General features: G+C 35.5%; 1 protein-coding gene across 1 annotated transcript in view; it reads right to left on the bottom strand.

The window, feature by feature from the left end:
• The window catches only part of LOC113493044, a 50,834-nt gene that overhangs the window by 25,080 nt on the left and 5,388 nt on the right, over window positions 1-20,366 (bottom strand). Inside the window, exon 3 of the mRNA XM_026870826.1 lies at window positions 275-379. Within this exon, the coding sequence (XP_026726627.1) occupies window positions 275-379 (105 nt within the window). The remainder of the gene's footprint in view (window positions 1-274; window positions 380-20,366) is intronic.

Below are 20,366 nucleotides of genomic sequence, written 5' to 3'. Positions count from 1 at the left end.
GTCTATGTGTTATTCTGATGTATAAGCTATATTGTGGTAAAGTTTCATTCAAATCCATTCAGTAGTGTTTACGTGAAAGAGTAACAAACATACCATACATCCATACTTACAAACTTTCGCCTTTATAATAGTAGTAGGATATTTAACTTCTAATCGTATGTTCATAACATACGTATGAGGTTTTATTCAACACATTTATCCTTATTATGGGGAAAGTATATTTCACTTTTTAAAATCGTAAATAAAGTAATCAATGTTGATAACGTACCCATACCTTCGTGCCATTCGCGTCCAGATACTCCAAGCCAAAGTAATCCGCTTCCAGAAGATGGAGTTGTCGACATACTTGATCGAAGAGCACCCTGCCTAACGCCTTCGACTGTAACAAACAACACTTTACATCAGCATAATAATAACAAATTAATAACAAAAGTTGTAAAAAGTCAAACAAACTTATAGAATGAATTTGAAACAAATTACAAAATAAACGTGTACACAAAAACTTCGCACACAAGTCTTTGAGAGCGGTCGTAACACGGTAATCTTGGAATCGTTTAAAGTATTCACAAATGCCGTCTTTTTTTATTGCGGCTTCCTTTTCCGTTAGCGACTTTCGCCACAGAACATTTATCTGGAAATAAACCCGGGCGAGTAGCTTTAAGGATTCTCTGCGTCATCAATGTCGGCTAACCCTTTTTCTGTATAACTTATTAAAAGTTCGACATCGTCCGAGAATAAGAGGCTTTTAAGACATCAAGAGGAAAAACATTTTTCTTGGCCGCAGGAAAAATATAATACCTGACTGAGATTTACGTAACATCAAGATCAGGATCATAATTTGAACTTGAAATGTCAAGTGCGTTATCTATTTTGGTCAGATCACAGACAATATTCTCAAATGCTACCTTACCGCGTTGCACAAGCATCAGCATACAATATATCAAAGCTATCATAGTTGAAGGATACGCGCACATCAAACAATCGTAAATTCTAGAGGTCGAGGCCGAGTAAACAAATGAAGGAAGTTAACGATTGGAATCGCGTCCGTCGCGCATACGAGCTTGTCCGGGGACCTGTGGGAGACGAAGACGTCTCAAATCTGCCAAATGCGCATCAACAAAAAAGAAAAGTTAAATCATAAACAAAAGTTAGATCGCTCATTGTTCTAATACAACAAACAACTAATACAAAAACAATGCAACAAAGTTATTATAACTGACATATAACATAGTTTGGATACAGTTTATCTGCAGAGGAATAATAGTCATACTAACTTCGAGAATTTCTTAGAAACTTTGTCGTGGTTTCCTTCCTATTAGATACATTTGTCCCCTCACCATTCATAGACATTTATTGTGGAGGTGCCAAAAAAATCCATACAACAATAAGAAGATAGTGACGTGGGTGTGTGTCAAATGATAAGAAAGCAAAAAAGACATGATATGACCTTCACGTCGTGTCACAATATCTGCGCACGTATAAGAAATTCAGATAAGAAACACTTCAGAACAGGATATTAAACAAAGGCATAAATCTGGAGAGCAGTAACCTTATATCCAGGACTCCGAGCTCATAGGTTACTAAATCATAAAGGCGTAAATCAATATTCGTAACGGTATACGCCTATCGCGTTACATATTGCCTCTCTCGTAACTAAGACTTGCTATAAAGTTACTGTGTGTTGTCAAACAACCTTAGTTGAGTAAAACAAGCAAGCTTAAATAATCAGGCATCATTGTTATTACTTTGCCGTTTTGTAAATAGGAGCTTAGTGTTTCATCACGAGCGGGGCATTATGTTTAACGTCTATTTAGAATTTGAATACAGGAGTTATGAAAAGTCGTGTTTAGTTTTTAAGTACATCTCTTTATGGCCATCGCTAATCGTTGCTCTATTCTATATACATCTACTTATTTTTTTCTGCAAGAATATCTTTAACTTTAGTGTATTCAACATACTACGTAGACTGCGTCAGGATTTTAGGATTCGCATGCAAGAAAATAAAAGCTGCAAAATGGAGCTTATCAAGAAAAATTTTGAGAACACATTTACAAAATTTTCTAAACTATCTTGTCACTTACATTACATTACTTATCTCGTGTCACTACAAAATGAGTAGCACGTGATGTCAAGTAAATAAATTTTAACGACAACCCACACCATAAAAGAATGAAGATAAGGACGAAACAGTTAAATCAATATCACGTAACAAGTATAATCACCCTCCGGTATCAAACTGGTGACCTCGGGCAGCAGGCGTTAACGAGACGCGTCGGGCCGTGCACGAGGGGACTCGCACCAGCACTCCGCAGTATTATAAATAGTTATCGGTGATTAGGATGACATTGGTTTAGCTATATGACATTTAGATCCCCTTGATGGGCACTGGGATCCTGATTTACGTGACAGTTTTGAGGGTCAGGATAAAGTTTATGAGTCACATTATCATATATTTTTAACCCTTTTGGAATCTGTTGTGGTAAAACTATGTAAGTGTAAATCTGAAATAGAATAACGAGTTTCGTTTTCGTGTACTGTTGCTACATCATCAGAAATACAATCATCATTTCGGACTCACAAATTACTGTCTTCTTAGCTTGACTTTCACACGTTTAAAGTCTCATGCACCGACAATCTTGCTGAGAACTCCATCAATCAGCTAAGTTAAGCCGGTCTGATAGGGAAACCAACCAATCATTTTCCTCACCTCAATGTGCCAAAAGCATCTCAAATATGAGCGACGACTGAAGCATAGTAATAGGCGTTCAGCCTAATAAATCACAATGTTAATCCTATTAAGTCGTGCGGAAGGAAGTAGTGTTCGTAGGCACCCTGAAGCGGTTGTGAATATGCATGAAGCACTAGACAACTAAGAAACAGTTTATGGTTACAACAATTTGCATGTTCATCATATTGCGGTTCGTGATTAAAAATAACTCGACCAAAATGGTGTCATGGCTATGTATTATAATGTTCGGTTTAACATGGAAGCAAGGATCTACGAGCTACGATACCGAGGACACCTCCTTGGGAATCAAATTCTGTCTACATTAAAAGTTGCAAGTTACTTTTAAGTTATCTTTGTAAGAACATTTGATGCCAAAAACTTAACACGTTTTCAATTCCGCTTTTGTTATGCTTCGTATTAATACATACAAATGAAAATCATAGCAAGAGCGTCGTCCATTATTGGTCAGACCACACGTTTTTATTACCGTGGGTCGGTACTCGCGCGAGCCAAGCGCTGGTCACAACACGGCGACAAATTTTGTACGAGTTTGTTTAAAAGCATGACTAATGGAATTGCGAACTACACAAATTAGAACTACGTCATCAGTGTATTGTACGGCTGATGTGACCATAACTAGACACTATCATTAGTTCGAAGGCTTGCGTCAGTAGTTAATAAAACAAACTATGAACATCATTTATGGATATGTTATGTTCGCAATGTTTTTGAGAGAGAACGGATTCATTTTCTTTACATCGTTGAATTTATAAGCAATTTACGATATCGGAATATAAACCTATAAATACTGCAGAATTGAATTTGTAAAGTTAAAATTTAATAGGTGGGAATTACGGAATTACTGCCACAAAGCCCGGTCGTAGCGAATATTACCCACAATTACTCTCTCACAGCCAGAAAGGGTAACACAATTCTAAAACGAGATTCTGAATTGTATAAATCTGTTTGTTTTCTGAGGGAGCATTACACCGATATTTGAACAGACGCAGGCGTAAGTACCCCGGCGTAGAAAATGAGTTTCGTGCTACTTGAGGGAATCTAACGAAAAATACTCACGTACAGATTTATTTTTGAGAAAAAATGTTGAGGATGTTTTTTCTACCTCTGTACATACTATACTGTAATCCAAGATAAATGTGTGTGTACTGTGTGGGGTCCGAGACGTGGTTACCAAAGAATTGAAACTTTTATGTCACCAAACATGACCAGAATCTACGATCCATTCTCGCCGACAGATACTGCAGCCCGTATTTCTCCAGCTACACGGAGCTCGGCGGTCGCTCGTAAATATACAAAGATCTATTAATCCTGTATAAAGCCTAGCTTTGGTTATTTCGCAAGGAAATTTCTGGGTTCCCTAAATCGGTTTTACACAGTTGAAAATACTGAGATCTTATCAATGTTTAATGTTAGCCAGTTAGTATTCGTAATTTAGGACAAAACGAATAATCAGATTTGCCGTAAAATAAATAAAAGGAAACCCATACTGAAAAATTATCGCCATATGGGTATTATAATAAATGTACCCTTACACCCGCTCACACACCCCATTCCACGTACACCTAAATTTTGCATAAAACCTTGTATTTTACCAAACTTCAATGTACTTTTTTCCCCTTTCTAAAATAAAGTGCTATTCTTTTTAATACTGCTCTTATCATCATGATTTGTCTAGTTTCTAAACGAGAGCGGGGCACTAGTGACCTGTAACTCAGGTTTTTATTCAAAACTTACATCAGGCATCAGTCTCACACATCGTTGTAAATTAAGACCTAGTGAAAAGGTAATAAACGATTTATCATTATTTTTGTTAAAATCTCAGATATACTAGAATAACATACAATACAAAGAAAAGACAAAAGACAAGTATTGCATAACTGTTCTACAAATGTAGTAGTGACCAAAAACTTCGTCGGCTATGCCAAGAAGATCCGGTAGAAAAATCAGTTAAAACTCTTTTGTTACTTGCAGTAGCCAACTGAAGATAAAATACGATTTCTTTGCAGACTTTTATTTTTTGGTAATAACATTTATTTTATGTAATTTTTTAAACCCTGTACCCCGTATAAATAATCAATACAAGGCATTTTTTTATACGAAAACACAATTGAAATCGGCAATAAAATTGTTTCCAATAAACAACTACAGAATTTCCTTACAATTTGTCTTTTCGCTTCGAGAAAATACTTGAAAGTGAGAGCCCCTTAATTAACAAAACGGTCACGCTGCAGTTGCCTGTAAACTGTGGACTATATAAACGGCGACCTATTCTTAAAGTAAACAATTAGAGCAACCCGTTTTATTTTTGTGCCCGTTATTTACGGACCTGTAAGGCTGGCGCTAGTGTTGGCCTTTGGAGTATTATACTAAGGGTTAATCGAGTGACTGTGATTTCGATTATAATCGAGAAGGTAATGGAATTAGATATGTTATGGAAATGAGTTGATATAACCTATTCCAAAAAGTTTGAACATTCATATTTTTAACTACCTACATACACAGTTACTAATTACAACATTAATAAACTATCGTTAACATAAATAGGTTTAATCGATCTCAGCAAATATTATAAGGGGCTCCGATAAACTGAAACGAGTAGAAAACCGCGCATGAATCTGCATCACTGGTCTGTCTGACGTCAAGCTTACCCTTTAGAATAAACCTTAAGCTACGTGTTACGTAAAATTTATTTTGATATACACAATCTAAACCTGAAAGTAAAATAATTTTTAATATAATCAAAATCAAAACTAAATAAACACAAAAAAAACAAACAAAATATTTTCCTAAACAATAAATTTTAATAAATTTATCCTAAACATTCGCGTAAATCTCAAAAATCATTAAATATCGTAATTTTATAACTTTTAATTAAGTTCTACTTTAGCGTTTCTACTTAAAACTTGTTAATAATTTAAGATGGAAGCCAAATCCGGAGTCGGGCCGCTTTCAAGTGTTTCTTGCCTCAGCAAAATCTCCAAATTGAGATTGGGAACGAAATTGACCTTCTGAATGAAGGTCAATTTCGTTGAGATATTCTTCAAGATTCAATTTCGATAGACGTTATTTCAGGTGACAAAGTAATGAAAATATATACTTTTCTTGTAAGACTCGTTCCTCTCAATGTGGTGAAAATGGGGGAAGGGCAACCCATGTCAAGGGTTTTTATTTTGGCTTTGACGACCACGTTCCGTTATATTGGAACAGAACCTCTCATCTTTTGATACCTACTTGATGTGGAAACTGAAATGATGTTTACAACGAACCTCAGGGCGTTTAGTCAACCACTTTGCATTACGTAACATGCTGTTAATGGTTGATTTTTCAATAACTCAATAAACATTTTACATGGAATATTTATTAAGGAATTAGCTTTAACCTAAAATTGTATTAGATATAATAATTAATTATAATGTGTTTTATAAAAATAAGAATGTTTAATACTTATGCCAATTTATGGTAATTTTTAATGTAATTAAAAAAGTATTCAAATTGTATTCACCATGAGCGGCGAAAATTAGCCAAAGTATAATGAGGTGCTAATTGGCGCAACAATTAATCACCTACAGCGGCGTAACGTCGATTATAACCGAACCAACAGCAATAGCCTATAATTGGCAGCCTCTGCGTATTTAGGTCACCGTTCCATTTCCCAGCCAACACCGACAAAAATATTATTACCTTAAGGGCTTCTGATGTTGATAAATAATTTACCAACATTTTAGCCGATACTTGCTTACGAGGAAAACACAAACATATATCAAGATGTGAAACTTAATTTAAGTTACCGAACGTACTAATTCAAGAGGAGGGTGTAAATTTTCCTTGCCTAATGCTGCACTAAATTGAGTGAAGCAGGAGACGGAAAGAACAATAGAGTCATTGAGGCAATCAAAACTGGCTGGCTCAGGGTTTCAACGATAAATTTCTGGCGTAACGCCAGCCGGCTCACAGATAAGGGTTGACACAAACACAGATTAAACACGACAGGAGCACCGCCCTGCGCGCGATTTTTTATCCGCAGAATCATGACAAGGAGATTAATAGGTTTATTGTTAGATGTATAGGATGCTGGGCCGCGATACGCCACTTCTGTAGGGCAAACAAAAGCGTTAACGAGCTTACAAATCTGGGATATGCTTGATCAGTTCTCTGAATCTGATGTTGCCTATCAATGAAGCAAGTTGTTTATAGATTATCTCTTCGCGGACAATAATATAACCTATAAGTAAATTTTGAGATGTCCTTTAGGTCACATTTCAAATACATAGAGGTACGTCGGGACTAAAGTGTTCACCGGTTCTGCAAAGATTGTTGTATAAAAATATTTTTTCCATTTCAGTTTTGAAGTGTAAAATATTCAAATTCCTAAACTACCTGAATCCCAACCACGTCGGCTGTGAACGCCCGACGTAACAGCCGTCTAAAACATTCTATCAAATTCAACTCGAACTGAAATACTTTTGTAATATTTCGTTCATGTTTGTAAAGCTTCAGTCTAAAACAAGTTTGCGAAAGTAATTTTATTTTCTCATTTTTCCGTGCCTAGTTTGAAATCAAACTTGCTATATGCCATGCAATATTTACAAACGGATTGCGCGCATTGCTATGATATGAAAAGCGTAAATAATCAAAAATGTGATGCGATATACGTTTATTAGTTACGGTAAGACTAAACAACATATTGCTGTTAACATTTGACTTTAGTCTGATGCTGCCGTGTTCAATTGTAAGAGTTTCGTACCCAAAGGGTGAAAATGGAACTCTTTTACTGTAGCTCTGTTATCCGACCGTCCGTCCATCACCTGACTTTATCACATGAACCTTTATAACTAAGCAGTTGAAATTTTTACTGATTTGTATTTCTGGTGACATTATAACAACAAATCATAAAAATTAAGATCGAGAGAGCAACGCTTCTTTCAGTAATAAATTTGTTGATGAGCGCCAAGTAGGATGGGTTTCATTACTTTTTTTAGAAGCTTGAAAACAATTAGAGGACTTTTTTAGCAATAGAAATAACCACAATAACAGCTATCCACTATTTTCATCGGTATCATTCCACGACACTAGGCTTAAATTCGCCTACATCTCGTCTATAACCAAACTTAATATTTACACTTACAGTTCCAGAGCATAAACAAATATCTCCAGAACAAATACAAGTCCAGACTCCCGTACACAGTAAACTCCAATATCAATAAGATACATACTGACTAGAACATAAAACATGTAGTCTAGAATATGTACCCCGAAGTGTGTAGCACGAAAACAATATTTCGACAGATGGAACTTAAGAATACAGTATTGGTAGTTTTGTCATCGAAAACAGAAATATTGCGAACTCATTCTATTATATTATTTACCTACTTACGGATGAGTTAGCCTTATCGGGGGTATTAGTAGCAGGCCAGTATTATAGCTAACAACAGCCGTTTGATTGATTCTATTTTTCCAATAATTTTGAGTGTTAAAACTGTCTTGTTAGTATTTGTACATATAAAACCTACAGCCTGTCTTTAAAAGCATCGTATAATACGTTAACGTCGAAGCAATCGCCACTTATCTACGGAGCCAGCGCTGAGGGTTTGAGCCGTCGATCGACTCAAGTGTTTGGCGGTGTCGGCGAAACGACAGTCTACAGGCCCCGTCCCTAACTTTTGTTCGACGAAACGGTTTCCAATAAAGTCTTATAAGCTTCGTATATCCCTACACACGCTCAAGGAGGTTGAACAAAAAAAGACTCGGATACATTATGGATCAATTGCACAAAAAAAACGTTATGGGCGAGGAAAAGGTATTAGCGTAAATTCTAGTTTTAACGAGTTTTGTATGGACTTATTTTATAAATGATATTTTCCAAAACCTTGCAAGTCTCAATTCATGTGAGTTAATGTGCATATAAGGAAAGAGAAACGTGACCGATCCCCGACCCGGCGTCGAGCTGTCTACATAATACAAGTCGCGTAACAAACGGGGCGTCGCATGCTAAATTGTAGTCGCTACAGAAATGCAGCCGCAACATCGCGTCGCAGTATCAACGGAGCTGTCTTCAACGGGGATCTAGGACCTGACTTGAATTCCAATGGCTCTGGAGCGTTGTATGCACATTTTGGAATTTGAGTTTGAATGTTCAGAGCGGTTTGTCAAACGTAAGAGATGTAAATATTACGGATATTACGTCTCTTTATAGAACGAACAGGACATAGGTAGTAGAAAGTACGTAGGTTTGTACTGAGATAAAATGGTCTCAATTACATTGTGTATTGTGTAGTTGCACGCGATAGTTGATTGTGGATATTGCGTATTATTTATACGATTATACGTCCCCACGTGCTTTGTTTCCACGTAAATAAGACAATAGCTTATTTCTATAAATAGATAGATGTTTTTGATAAAATGTATCTTCTATACAAAAAACGAAGAAGCGAATTATATTTTTCAAAAATGTATGATTACGCTGAAAACTAAAAAAACGTTATAGGATAAATAGTTTTTCTGATTTCTTTTTGTTTAAAATATTATAAAATATATTCGGAATAACGGAAGCTGTGCCAAAGCCTGCATTTTTCCAACGAGAATCTTACCGAAACTCCCATTTAACTTTAAACTGAAGGGTCGTTACCAGTATTTTTTACATTCTATATATTGTAGCTAGAATTCACGAACAAAAAAAACACTAGCCAATTCAGTCGGTCGAAATCAATAACCGAGAGTTTTCCGAGTATAAGGATTTAAAGAAAAAACTCCACCTCGTAAATAGTGTGAATAATTCCATATAAGGAATGGTGTTTAAAAGGTGTGTGTGAAAGGTGTTTTAAACCAATGACATCATTTTCTAGTTGAAAATGATGTCATTGGTTTAAAACACACTATGAACAAGTCGTATTGTCGAGTGGTTATGTAAGAGACAGGTACTAATAAATGCTTGAAACACCTACACGCGAGTGATCAGTGATGTCACTCGGTGCCAACATGACTGATGGATTTCGTCGCGTACTAATTCACTAGAATATTTTAAGATAGTGTTCATTTGTTTGTATCAAGTAATGGTTCCTATTTTAGATGCTGGTTGGAAAAGCGTAACGTCAAGAACTATTGTAGGTGTAACAGAAAAGTAATGAAAATTGCACTTGACGCTCACGGTAAGGCAGTGAACATTATTTTTCGCCTTGTAGCGTAACGGCTAAGCCAGATATTTTGACTTGGTGTAGTTTGTAAAGTTAGAGATTATAGAGATGAGCGTGTAGAGTTAGATGCTTGGATGCAACATTAGATCTGTAAAGTTTGTGACGGTGCATGCCATGTCGTCTTGTTTTAGCAGTATTTTAGAAAAACATATATATATTGCACTTGAGAGACAGTCATATAAAAAGTTTAAAGTCTTCATAACATTAAGAAACTCACTTTATTTACAAGCGTCAATAGCGTTGTATAATATACACAAAACTCTTTCAAATTCACAAACACTTTATACCCCTATAAAAAGAGAGACTCATTTATAATCCAAACATTCTCATACATATTTATCAATTATCCGATACATTTAGTGATATGAATAAGAAAAACGTCGTGTATATCAAGACGGGTCTTTAACGCCTACATAAATAAGGGGGTAGAATCTGGGTTCAGTTATAACCGTCCCTTATAAATATCTGCTTAAACTAAGCCGGAGATTTGAATACAACGGGAATACGAATAATTTGAGCTTTAAGCTGTAAACAGTAATGTTTATAACGGTAAAGACTACTAAGAAGCCTAGGATTTGTGTAACGACCCTCCTTTATTCTGACCTTAGTTTGTCCGTTTAATATACAGTCTGTATTAGAAGTTTACACTTAATGAAAAATGTATATTTTTGTTTATAAACCAGACTTGTTCAAGATATCCAAAATTAACGCAAGAAAATATGAAGTTGGCTACTTGATGTGAAACAGCTTTACGCGATCATATCAAGTAGCTAATTTATAATCCTGTCACTGGATATTTATAATATACATTTATGTATGTGCACTATAATTTACAAACAAGTATAATTTGTATGGAATCGTCATTCTCGTACAAATACATCAAACAATATCTCCATAATAACATTTGAATAAACTAAGCATATCATACATAAATGAATACAAATTATTATGGTATATTAGATTCAATATTTTATCATTTTATGCATGTATGTATTCGTCATAACTAATGAAAATTTTGAAAGCAGTTGTTATATATATTTTGTTGCAGCAATAACAATGTAAATAAACACAAAATAAATGAGTCAACCATCCCGGCAATTGTTCGGGAAATCGCTTTAAGCCTACGTACACTAAGTTAGAAAAAATATTGGCTTACAATTTAAGCTCGGCGCGATAAAACTGTTTAAAATTCGTTGCCACGTTCCCGTTATGGCAATAAGCCAGAAATTTCCATACGATTAAAATCACTTGAGAGTTTCCACAATTCCCTTATTTCGCAACAGTGTGGTAGCATCATATCACAAGTAGGCCACCCGAATCCCCCGACCCACGCCGGGTCAGCTTACACTATGGAGCTTTTATCATGCTCTAAATAATCAAATCTAGTTACAGCGTCAGCCTGTCCCTTCTGTTGCATAACTTTAACTTCGAGCCGATCAAGACTAATGCATGTAGATGCATTGACATAGGAAGCTGTATTAAGACAATGAGTTTCGCGTCATCATCCTACGTGACTTCATAATGAATTTGATGGTTGTTTTATGACCTAAAAAACTGTATTCATTCATTTATATCGGTCTTCATAATTAAACACATGACAAACAAGTCATGCGCTTGCTTTATTACTTCAAAAATACCGAGAACATACCTTAAATCCTTTACTGCATGTTTATTGTACCGTCATACAGCTATATAACAGGCAGATGTACAAGTCTGAGCAAGCTAATATCATTCACTGACGCACAAAGAATGTCATGTGACAATGAAAGCGTCGTTAAACCATTATCCTGGCCAGTGAATCTCGCATCGAAGCGGTCAACGTAAATTCTAGTCACATGAATGCCAATTAACTTGCACGCCAGTGTAAATATTTTGCATACTTAAACTGTAAGTTGACGAAAATTATGGGCGCCTGAATGTCGCCTTATCTCGGGGATGAGAGCATATCTTTGATATTGAATGGGTTGTAAATTTATACAGCAAACGAGGCTTTACAATCTCGTTGAATGGAAACAGGGTTGGGCAACGTCGATGTAATCAGTATTTCATACAAATACATGCATGTAGGTTGTATACTTTTAAAGAAAAAGGCTACAACATAATGTAATGAGATAACAGCAATGCACGTTAAAGAAAAGCAGTAGGTAGAACGTGCATGAGAAATTATCTTGTGTAAGGAAAACAATTTTAACAATACCTACAAAGAGAACGAGGATAATATTAATAATTCATATCTTCTAGTTTCTAAGCAAAATACACAAACTTAGCTACGCGAAGAGCTACTTTATTCATCCCGATATTAATATACCATTCAGTGTGTTCAAGCAGACTCAATAATACTAAATTATACATTTTATGCAATTTTATTAAAACAGCTGTTTTGCAGTTCTTCCAAACCGATGTTCAAATAAAAACATATTTATTGTTAGATCGTTGTGAAACGTCCAGAAACTTGGGTGTTTTATTGTTTAAAGTTTAAGGCTCGAACTTTAACGCTATAAAAATTCGATTACTCTTAAATAAGCCAGAACTCATTTATATTCGCATTACATGAGGATTTTCGATTAACGTGAATACATCCCTGTACTTTATACGGAATACAACGCACAGGCGATTCAAAGTTAATCAAAATCATTTTATAGCAAAGCCGTAAAACAGATAACTATCGGCCCGAAGAGAACAATAAAAAACATAGCGATGTTCCAAAGGGTTGTTGCTCCTATAAAATCCTTGTTCAGTAAAAATACATGTTAATTAATAATTATAGCCATACTCTGACCAATTAATGACTTCAAATATTTGCATTGTGACCTTTCAGTGACGTTATTGAGAATTAATTATCTTGTGCCCTTAATCACATTGCAAATTTTAATATTAAAGTTGATTCGCTTTTGTTTAACCACTTTACCTCAATGGTGCTTGAAGGGAAACGAATGGTAAAATGTTTTTCCTTTCTTTACTAAAAGACCATAAGTCCAAACGAACACTAATTGCAAAAATTTAGGCAATTACCATTCGTAGCGGCGCTCGCAGTAAAACTAATTAGTCAGGATGCTAAACAAATTGTATTTTCAAAGAACAGGATACTAGTGACTTATCGTTTCCAAAAAATACTAGACACATGACAGCATAATTGAACGAATGCAGTTTTTGTGTTAAGTGCGTTGTAAGAATTAATTAGAAATTCGATTTTGTGACGCTAATTGAATTAACGAAAACGCAACGATGCATATTTAAACAGTAGTGTATTGAAAAGGAAATGTGAAACTTTTGCGGATCCGAAATGTTTTAGCAAGCGACAAAACATTTCGTAACATGCAGTTAATTTAAAGATATGAACAAGCTGGCAATGGGCACAAATATCGTTTTATTAAAAGCCTTGCAAACGGAAAAAATATATTTAAATCATGTCTTTATCAAAACGCCTTGAAATATTGAAAAAACAATATACTCATGAAACTTTGGTTGGATATCTAGGTTGCTAAGCCAGCTTGTTTAATTAGTAAGAAGTCTACTAGTTAAATCTGTATTTATAGGCTCCGTCACCTTAGGTGTCGTCTTCTAATACAAATTTTTATTTACGAAGTCAAAGCGAAAGTACGAACGCGAAGTCTGCATATTATGGACGAAATTATTGATGGGAAATTTGGGTTAACGTCCTTTTGTCGCCCCGTGATTCTTATTGCGATATTGATTTGTCACTTGACACATCGCAGTCATTAATCTAGAGCCGTACCAGATATGACTCTTCAAGTGTCAGCTCCAAACCCTCTTTTATTTTCCAGTCAGCGAGACTCAAAATTAGGTACATTCAACTCAGCGAGGTAAACAACCTTTACACTTAACTTTATATCGTGCAGTTCATGAATAACGAAGTCTTCATTTTGGACTTTATCAAAAACGTGCTCGAGTGTCTTCGACGATGTGGTTTTGGTTCATATTCATTTCAGAAGAATATTTGAACCGTCGAAAAACATCAGATGATTAATAATATTTAAGTACCTTAAATAAATAGGTGATTGATTTGCAAGTTACATTGGAAACAATGATCAAGAGGTTTTTTTACAAAATCTCTTAAAATTTTCTTACGGAATTACGTCTATTAATTCGTATGTCGGGGCCCTATTTCCATATTCCCAAATAGAGATGGATAAGAGTTACAAAAGTTTCTAGAGTGTCGGAATAACGATCGATTGGTTCAAGGCAAAGTTGGAGTGGCCTATAACAGATAATTGAAAAATCGCATAGCTCGCAATCGCATTGCAGACCAAGTTGATTGTTTCCGAATAGACTCGTAGAATCGTGCAAATATTCGATTTATTGGGAGTTACAAGTTCACATTGTTCGATGATGGCTTTGTTAATTTAGCACCAGCTGGCAACTCTCGTTTAACGTTCGGCACTTTAATCAATTATTCTACTTTGACTTACACAATTACATTCGTTAAGCGAATTTAATTTAAAGCGAAAATAGTTTTTTAAGACGTCTTTTTCATATGTTATATTTAAGTTAACATAAAATTTTGCCAAAACTTTGTTTCCATAATTAAAAGCTCGGTGCAAAACATGGCTGTTGAAATACTACGTAATGAACACAAAATACTTATTTTATGTCAACTCTTCTAAGCTGAAAACAAGTCATTGATATAGGATATTCGGTGTTTTCTAGACTATCTATGAATTTTTATGCCCATGATTTTATTGGTAAATTTACTTGTAATGCGGACGAAATCACACTGAAAAAACTCCTCATATCAAATTCTTAACTACGAAACCTAACAATATAGTTAACGATCTGATAGCCACAGCATTAAATCTAACGAACGAGTGAAATTAGCACAACGTCAATATTTGGCGCCGCAGCATACAAAACGCCGCCGTAATTACAAAACTGGGATATCCGCGTATAGTAGACATTTAATCATCCAAAGATCCGTATGAACGCATCACATATAATTACAATGACGATGCAGAAAATAAAACTGGTATAGTCATCAATGAGATCTTATTCATTATATCAATCCCACTCGGCAAATCAAGTATTTTTCGTGGGCATATCTAAGCCACTGTCTAAAATAATATGACACTTAGGTACAAGGTACATTTGAGGACAAAAAAACATAAAACTATACAACATTTGTTTAAGGAATTTATGAATATTCTCAATTTAAGCGGGATGTATATATTTTTCGTGAAAATCCTTAAAAATCTAAAACCAAATATTTCCACGAAGTAAATCTAGGCCTCCATGAAGCCAATACTCGGAAATCGCAAAATCAACAACACGCCGAACTCTGTATTCATCGCACATTTGGGACCAAAATTGAGTTTGCCAGGAAATAATGGCCATAAAGTTCGCGTGTACCACCTGTTTGGACCTAAGGCCCATTATACGCATTCCAATGGAATACACAAGTCTCTAATACAGGATAATGCATATTGGTAGTCTTGAATGCGAAGACATCAGATACAATACCTAACCGCAAATCACTGGTTATATCTTGGCAGCAAGTGCAACATGTTTTACTTTAACGATCAATACAACAATACATTATTTGTCATCTTCTGACTAATAGTACACATTGTGTCAGGCTAACATCCGAGTTAGATCCTCCGACACAACGAACAAGGGTCAGCAAAATAAATCGAATTAAACGTAACATGAGCTTACGTAACTAAGACCTTTATCCCGATCCTTCGCTGGGACTGGATAAAATCTCCGCATCCGACAAACCTACTGCAGTATTGAGACATATGTGAAACCTATAGTCGGTGATTAGAGAGGATTAGTTACGTCCGCAAAGCCTGACAATGGTATTGTAAAGGAGAGTATTTAGATACAATCAACTGTATCAACTGTACGAGCTTTAAACTTTTTTCATTTCTATCGAACATTTGTATTTGCTTGAAGCCTCATTCATTCTGAAAAGTGCGCTTTACGAAGCTTATTTTATAAAAGGATGTCATCAATAAGGTCAATGTAAGTTCGTTTTAGGCGTTCCGGTATTTCTATTAACTGCGTTCCCCGAGTTCCGAAATCCCTTCCTTTTCTTTATATTTTCCTGCTGAGAAAACATTCCCTACTCAAGCGTTTATCCTGTATCGTGGGGTCATAATATCTAAGTACGGCCTTTCGAAAGCAAAATACCTTTTAAGAAAAACATCAATTGTTCTCTTCGGAGATTCAAGTGCAGAAAACAGTGGGCTGGATTATTATCGGTTAACATTATCCATAACTATGTATAAGACTGGAGGCATAAATACATCTCATCGCTCCCCCATAACTGACGTAATTGGCAATTAAGAGATATATCAGGAAGAGGTAGAGCCTTAATACGGGACTAAGGGATTAATTAAATAATGAACACGGGTAATTAATGCTCGAAAATGTAGTACTTAAACCGAGGATAGCGACGCTTCTATAAATAGGCTGAGGTCTCAAAATGTTATTTGAAACTTCCCATGAAGCCAAACCTATTGCGAAACATCAGCTTGTTCACACAAGAAACAAACGTTAAAAAAAGTCCGAGATAAGTATAAAACCAACTAGCAACTATAGCTATGTCCATCATACTGTTTCATAGCAACCAATATTTATCAATTAGTCACTGACAATATGTCGGACGCTTGCTGATTGCCGGTAATAAATGTCATTAGCAGTGGTCACACACCGGAATATTCAGTTCATTTTATTGTAAACGCGTCATATTGGCAATGGCAATAGCATCCTAACGGACGTGTCTATCGATCATTATCTATAGAGTAAATTGCTCGTAAAATTTTGCTCGAACTTAATTGTTCTGTTATTAATGTTGTCGCTAACTAATACCTTATTTGATAGAAGGATGAAGCAACCACTGAAAATCAGAAAATCAGTTTAGATCAGTTTAATCTGATTAAATCAGTTTAATCACTGAAAGAGTTATCGTAAACGTACCAAAAAAAAAAACAAATTAAACTTGCCACTCAATCATAGCAGTGATGGTTTTGCCATCCATTGAGCTCTCAGTGAAAAGGAGGATTTTTATAACCCCTGGGGCCAAATTGTTATCGGTTTTACATGCGGCAACCGCGCGGTCAGGGGGCGATGCCCGCCACACAGCCCTGCGGAAAGTGTCGGCATAAATTTATGTAATGCTTTTAACAAAACCTACAATGTTCCAGGGATCCCATAATATGGCAGGTTAATACTCCGAGTTTGAAATTTATAATTGTACAAAAACTTCTGCAAGTGTTACATATAAGTATGTAATGTGTAAGTATCTTGTCAGTGATAAAGACTGCATAACATGTGAGTAAACTGCCAGTCAGGTTACTGTTTTCTAAATTACGAAAATTATGAGCTCTTAAACTGTCAGATTTAAGAGAATCATATGGTTGGAGCCGACTAACTTTATAACTACTCGTCCAGCGCCGCATACCTTAGGGACATAACGGCTGAAGACGGCTTGCGGGCCCTGGTCATATTATGCACAGGACCGTGCCGCACAAGGAAAACTCATTTCAAATTCAAAATAGTTGCCAGCGTAAATTAGAGGGAACGTCAAGTTGTGTATTCACACCTGTATTATGCATCAACACATCGAGGTACGCGGGCGAATAATGAGCGAATTGAAGGGGATGAATGTACGGCCAATTTGCACCCCTCAATAAACATATTTTCGGTTGTAATTGATAGCCCACGTTCGGTAATAGGAAAATGTTGTCAATACATTAATGGGTTGTCTAATGACTTCCATAAATGTATTTTAATGAGATGACATCGTTAGACGTAATAAACATCGTGAATTCGCAGTAATTTAGTAGTTCGTGCTGAATTACTGAGAGATGATAATTAGCAAGAAATTAATTCAACAGTTTGCGATAAAGACGGTCCAATGCGATATTACATTTATGAAAACATTTTAGATCATGAATGCAGTCACACTTATTTCATTACGTGCCAATAAAATTATTTTCTTTTCTTTTTTACTACACTTATTTTTGCCACTTAGCACCATTACACTATTTAGCACTGGCTTCTAATAACAAGGACAAAGCGTGTTACGTTTTCTAAGAAAAAAATAAAATCAATTCTCACCTTCAAAAACAACAACAGAAGGATCTAGCACCCAGGTATTTAAATACCATTATGATTAGTTTACTTAGACAAAATACATTATACGGTTTTGAATGACTATGAGATATGCAATGTTTTTCTAAGACACCGAGTTGGACCTAAATAAATTGTCAAATATACTACTGCTAATGTAGCAAAGCCGAATTTTCTACGAGGAAATATGACAACAATAGTTATGTTTGATGACCCAGTTGTCTCAGAAAGAACAAGTTATCCACATTAAGCATTCAGCTCCCTTGAGCCACGCCCACGCGCGACCTGCCCTTGCAAGCCGCCACGCGCCAGGGGCGAAACTCACTATGGAGACGTATTGAAAAGCGGAACTAAACATTTTGTGAACTGGCGAATTTCTTCCGACTGTATCAGTCATACTTTTTAGAGAGGTTTTCTTATTAATAAAAAAAGAAGTAATAACAAATTCTTATATAAAATGTTCACGCCCCTAAAACATATAAAAAAATCGATCATTTACGACACCCACCGTCACTTTATTAGCAATATAGGCACCTACAAGGCAAAATAATATAAATAACCCATTACTGGACGCCGCTATCAAGTCAAAAGGAAGTTTGTAATCACCCTACGGTCAACTGATAAAAATTTCATTACCATCGGGTCGTCTGACCAAGTTATCTCGAGCGAATCTAAAAATAAAACTGCGAATAAAATGAGACTAATTTCTGGCCTCATTCTCGACATTAGGGGAGAGGAAAATTATTGTACAATCAGTTGACAATGCTTACGGATATGAGACAAGGGACTCTTACATAGATGGCTTTGTATATCTTTACCAGAGCAATATAGAAAATGGCTACATTTGTGTTCTTTATTTATAGAATACAATGTTACTGAAAATGTAGTGTTATTGCTTTTCTATGTTGTTACTGGTTTAAGATGAACTTACATTTCTTATTCCACTGAAAATGGGATTTTAATCTTCGTACTACTTTTCTTCTCAACCTCCACGTACGTTACGTGTAAGAATTAGTTACGAGCAAATATTTGTATTACCCATGAAAAACAGTATGAAAAACAAAGTAACAAACTAGCAAGTAGAAAACCTTTCCTTAAAAATTTCTTTATTTCAGTTTTTGCCCACACAGGTATACAGAATTCCTTAACATCTGCGAACGTGTTTCGATATAACGTGCGTTTTCCGTTTTCCTTGGAATTCTTATAATGTTCGTAATATTAGCTTTCCCACGGGGACATTCTGGGTACATGTAACAGCACAACTTACAATGAATTTTGGCAAAATATCAGGAGAAGAAAACCTCCACTTACTTGAAGAGTAAAGTCGGATATAGAAAGAAGCATTTTGTATTGATGTAGTGATATGATGTACATACGAAGATAGAAGGTGGAGTTGTAAGTGGCGAGCTAAGTAGCTTTCCATTAGAATTAGAGTTGGAACGTTTCATCGTGTCCCTGATTAAAGAAACTTCTGTAGCAACCACTTACAAGTTAACGCAATTAATTCCTCTGAAGCAAAACTAAGTAAATCTCGATCCGTGTATAGGAAGCGAAAATATTATGTCTGGAACATGTGTTACACGTTGATACACGAATATTATGTAACACTTCACGAATAAATGATTAAGTTTTGCCTGGTTGAGTTCTCTTATAGAGTTAAAATACACGTTCTGAACATAAAAAATCTTTGGAATGGTTCATCTTATCTTTGTGGCATTGTTATCTTCTGGTTTCTTATTTTCATCTTATGACAACGATTTAGATTGACTACTATCAAGTTCTTATCTTGTATACATGTTTTGATTGAATAATAAAATGCATGTTCACACCGCTGTCTCAGAAAAATGTTTATCTCTCGGGCTCAAGTAGATATTTCCTCACTTAGTTGAATAAAGGTTACTTGCATTCAAGCTAGGCTTGGTACATGAATTCCATAGCTACGTTCACTTAACGATAATATTAAATACCGCAACAACCATCAACATGACAGGGTTGCAATAAGGATCGGAATTTTCAAACTATACGAGATTAAATAACACCCAGACCAAGTCCATAATCTCTAACGGATCAACAGTTTCCATTAATGTTTGAGCGAAACTCAAAGGGATTTAACACAGCCAGCAAATTCAAATTAATGAATGAGAAAAGATGTGCGCTTCAACTAATAGAATTTAGCGCAGTTAGTTTTTAATTTTATGCAAATTATGGACGATCTCTGAATTCAACTTTTGTTAAGAAATTATTTCAAGTAAGAACAACCATCAGCTGTATTTTTTTTTCAGATTAATGGTAGTCGTTTTCTTAGTAGAAACATATTCAGATCACATTGAAGGATC

Source organism: Trichoplusia ni, chromosome 4 (genome assembly GCF_003590095.1).
Source record: "Trichoplusia ni isolate ovarian cell line Hi5 chromosome 4, tn1, whole genome shotgun sequence".
NCBI lineage: Eukaryota > Metazoa > Arthropoda > Insecta > Lepidoptera > Noctuidae > Trichoplusia > Trichoplusia ni.
Note: the sequence above shows the minus strand (reverse complement) of the source record. Positions and strands in the feature narration are given on the sequence as shown.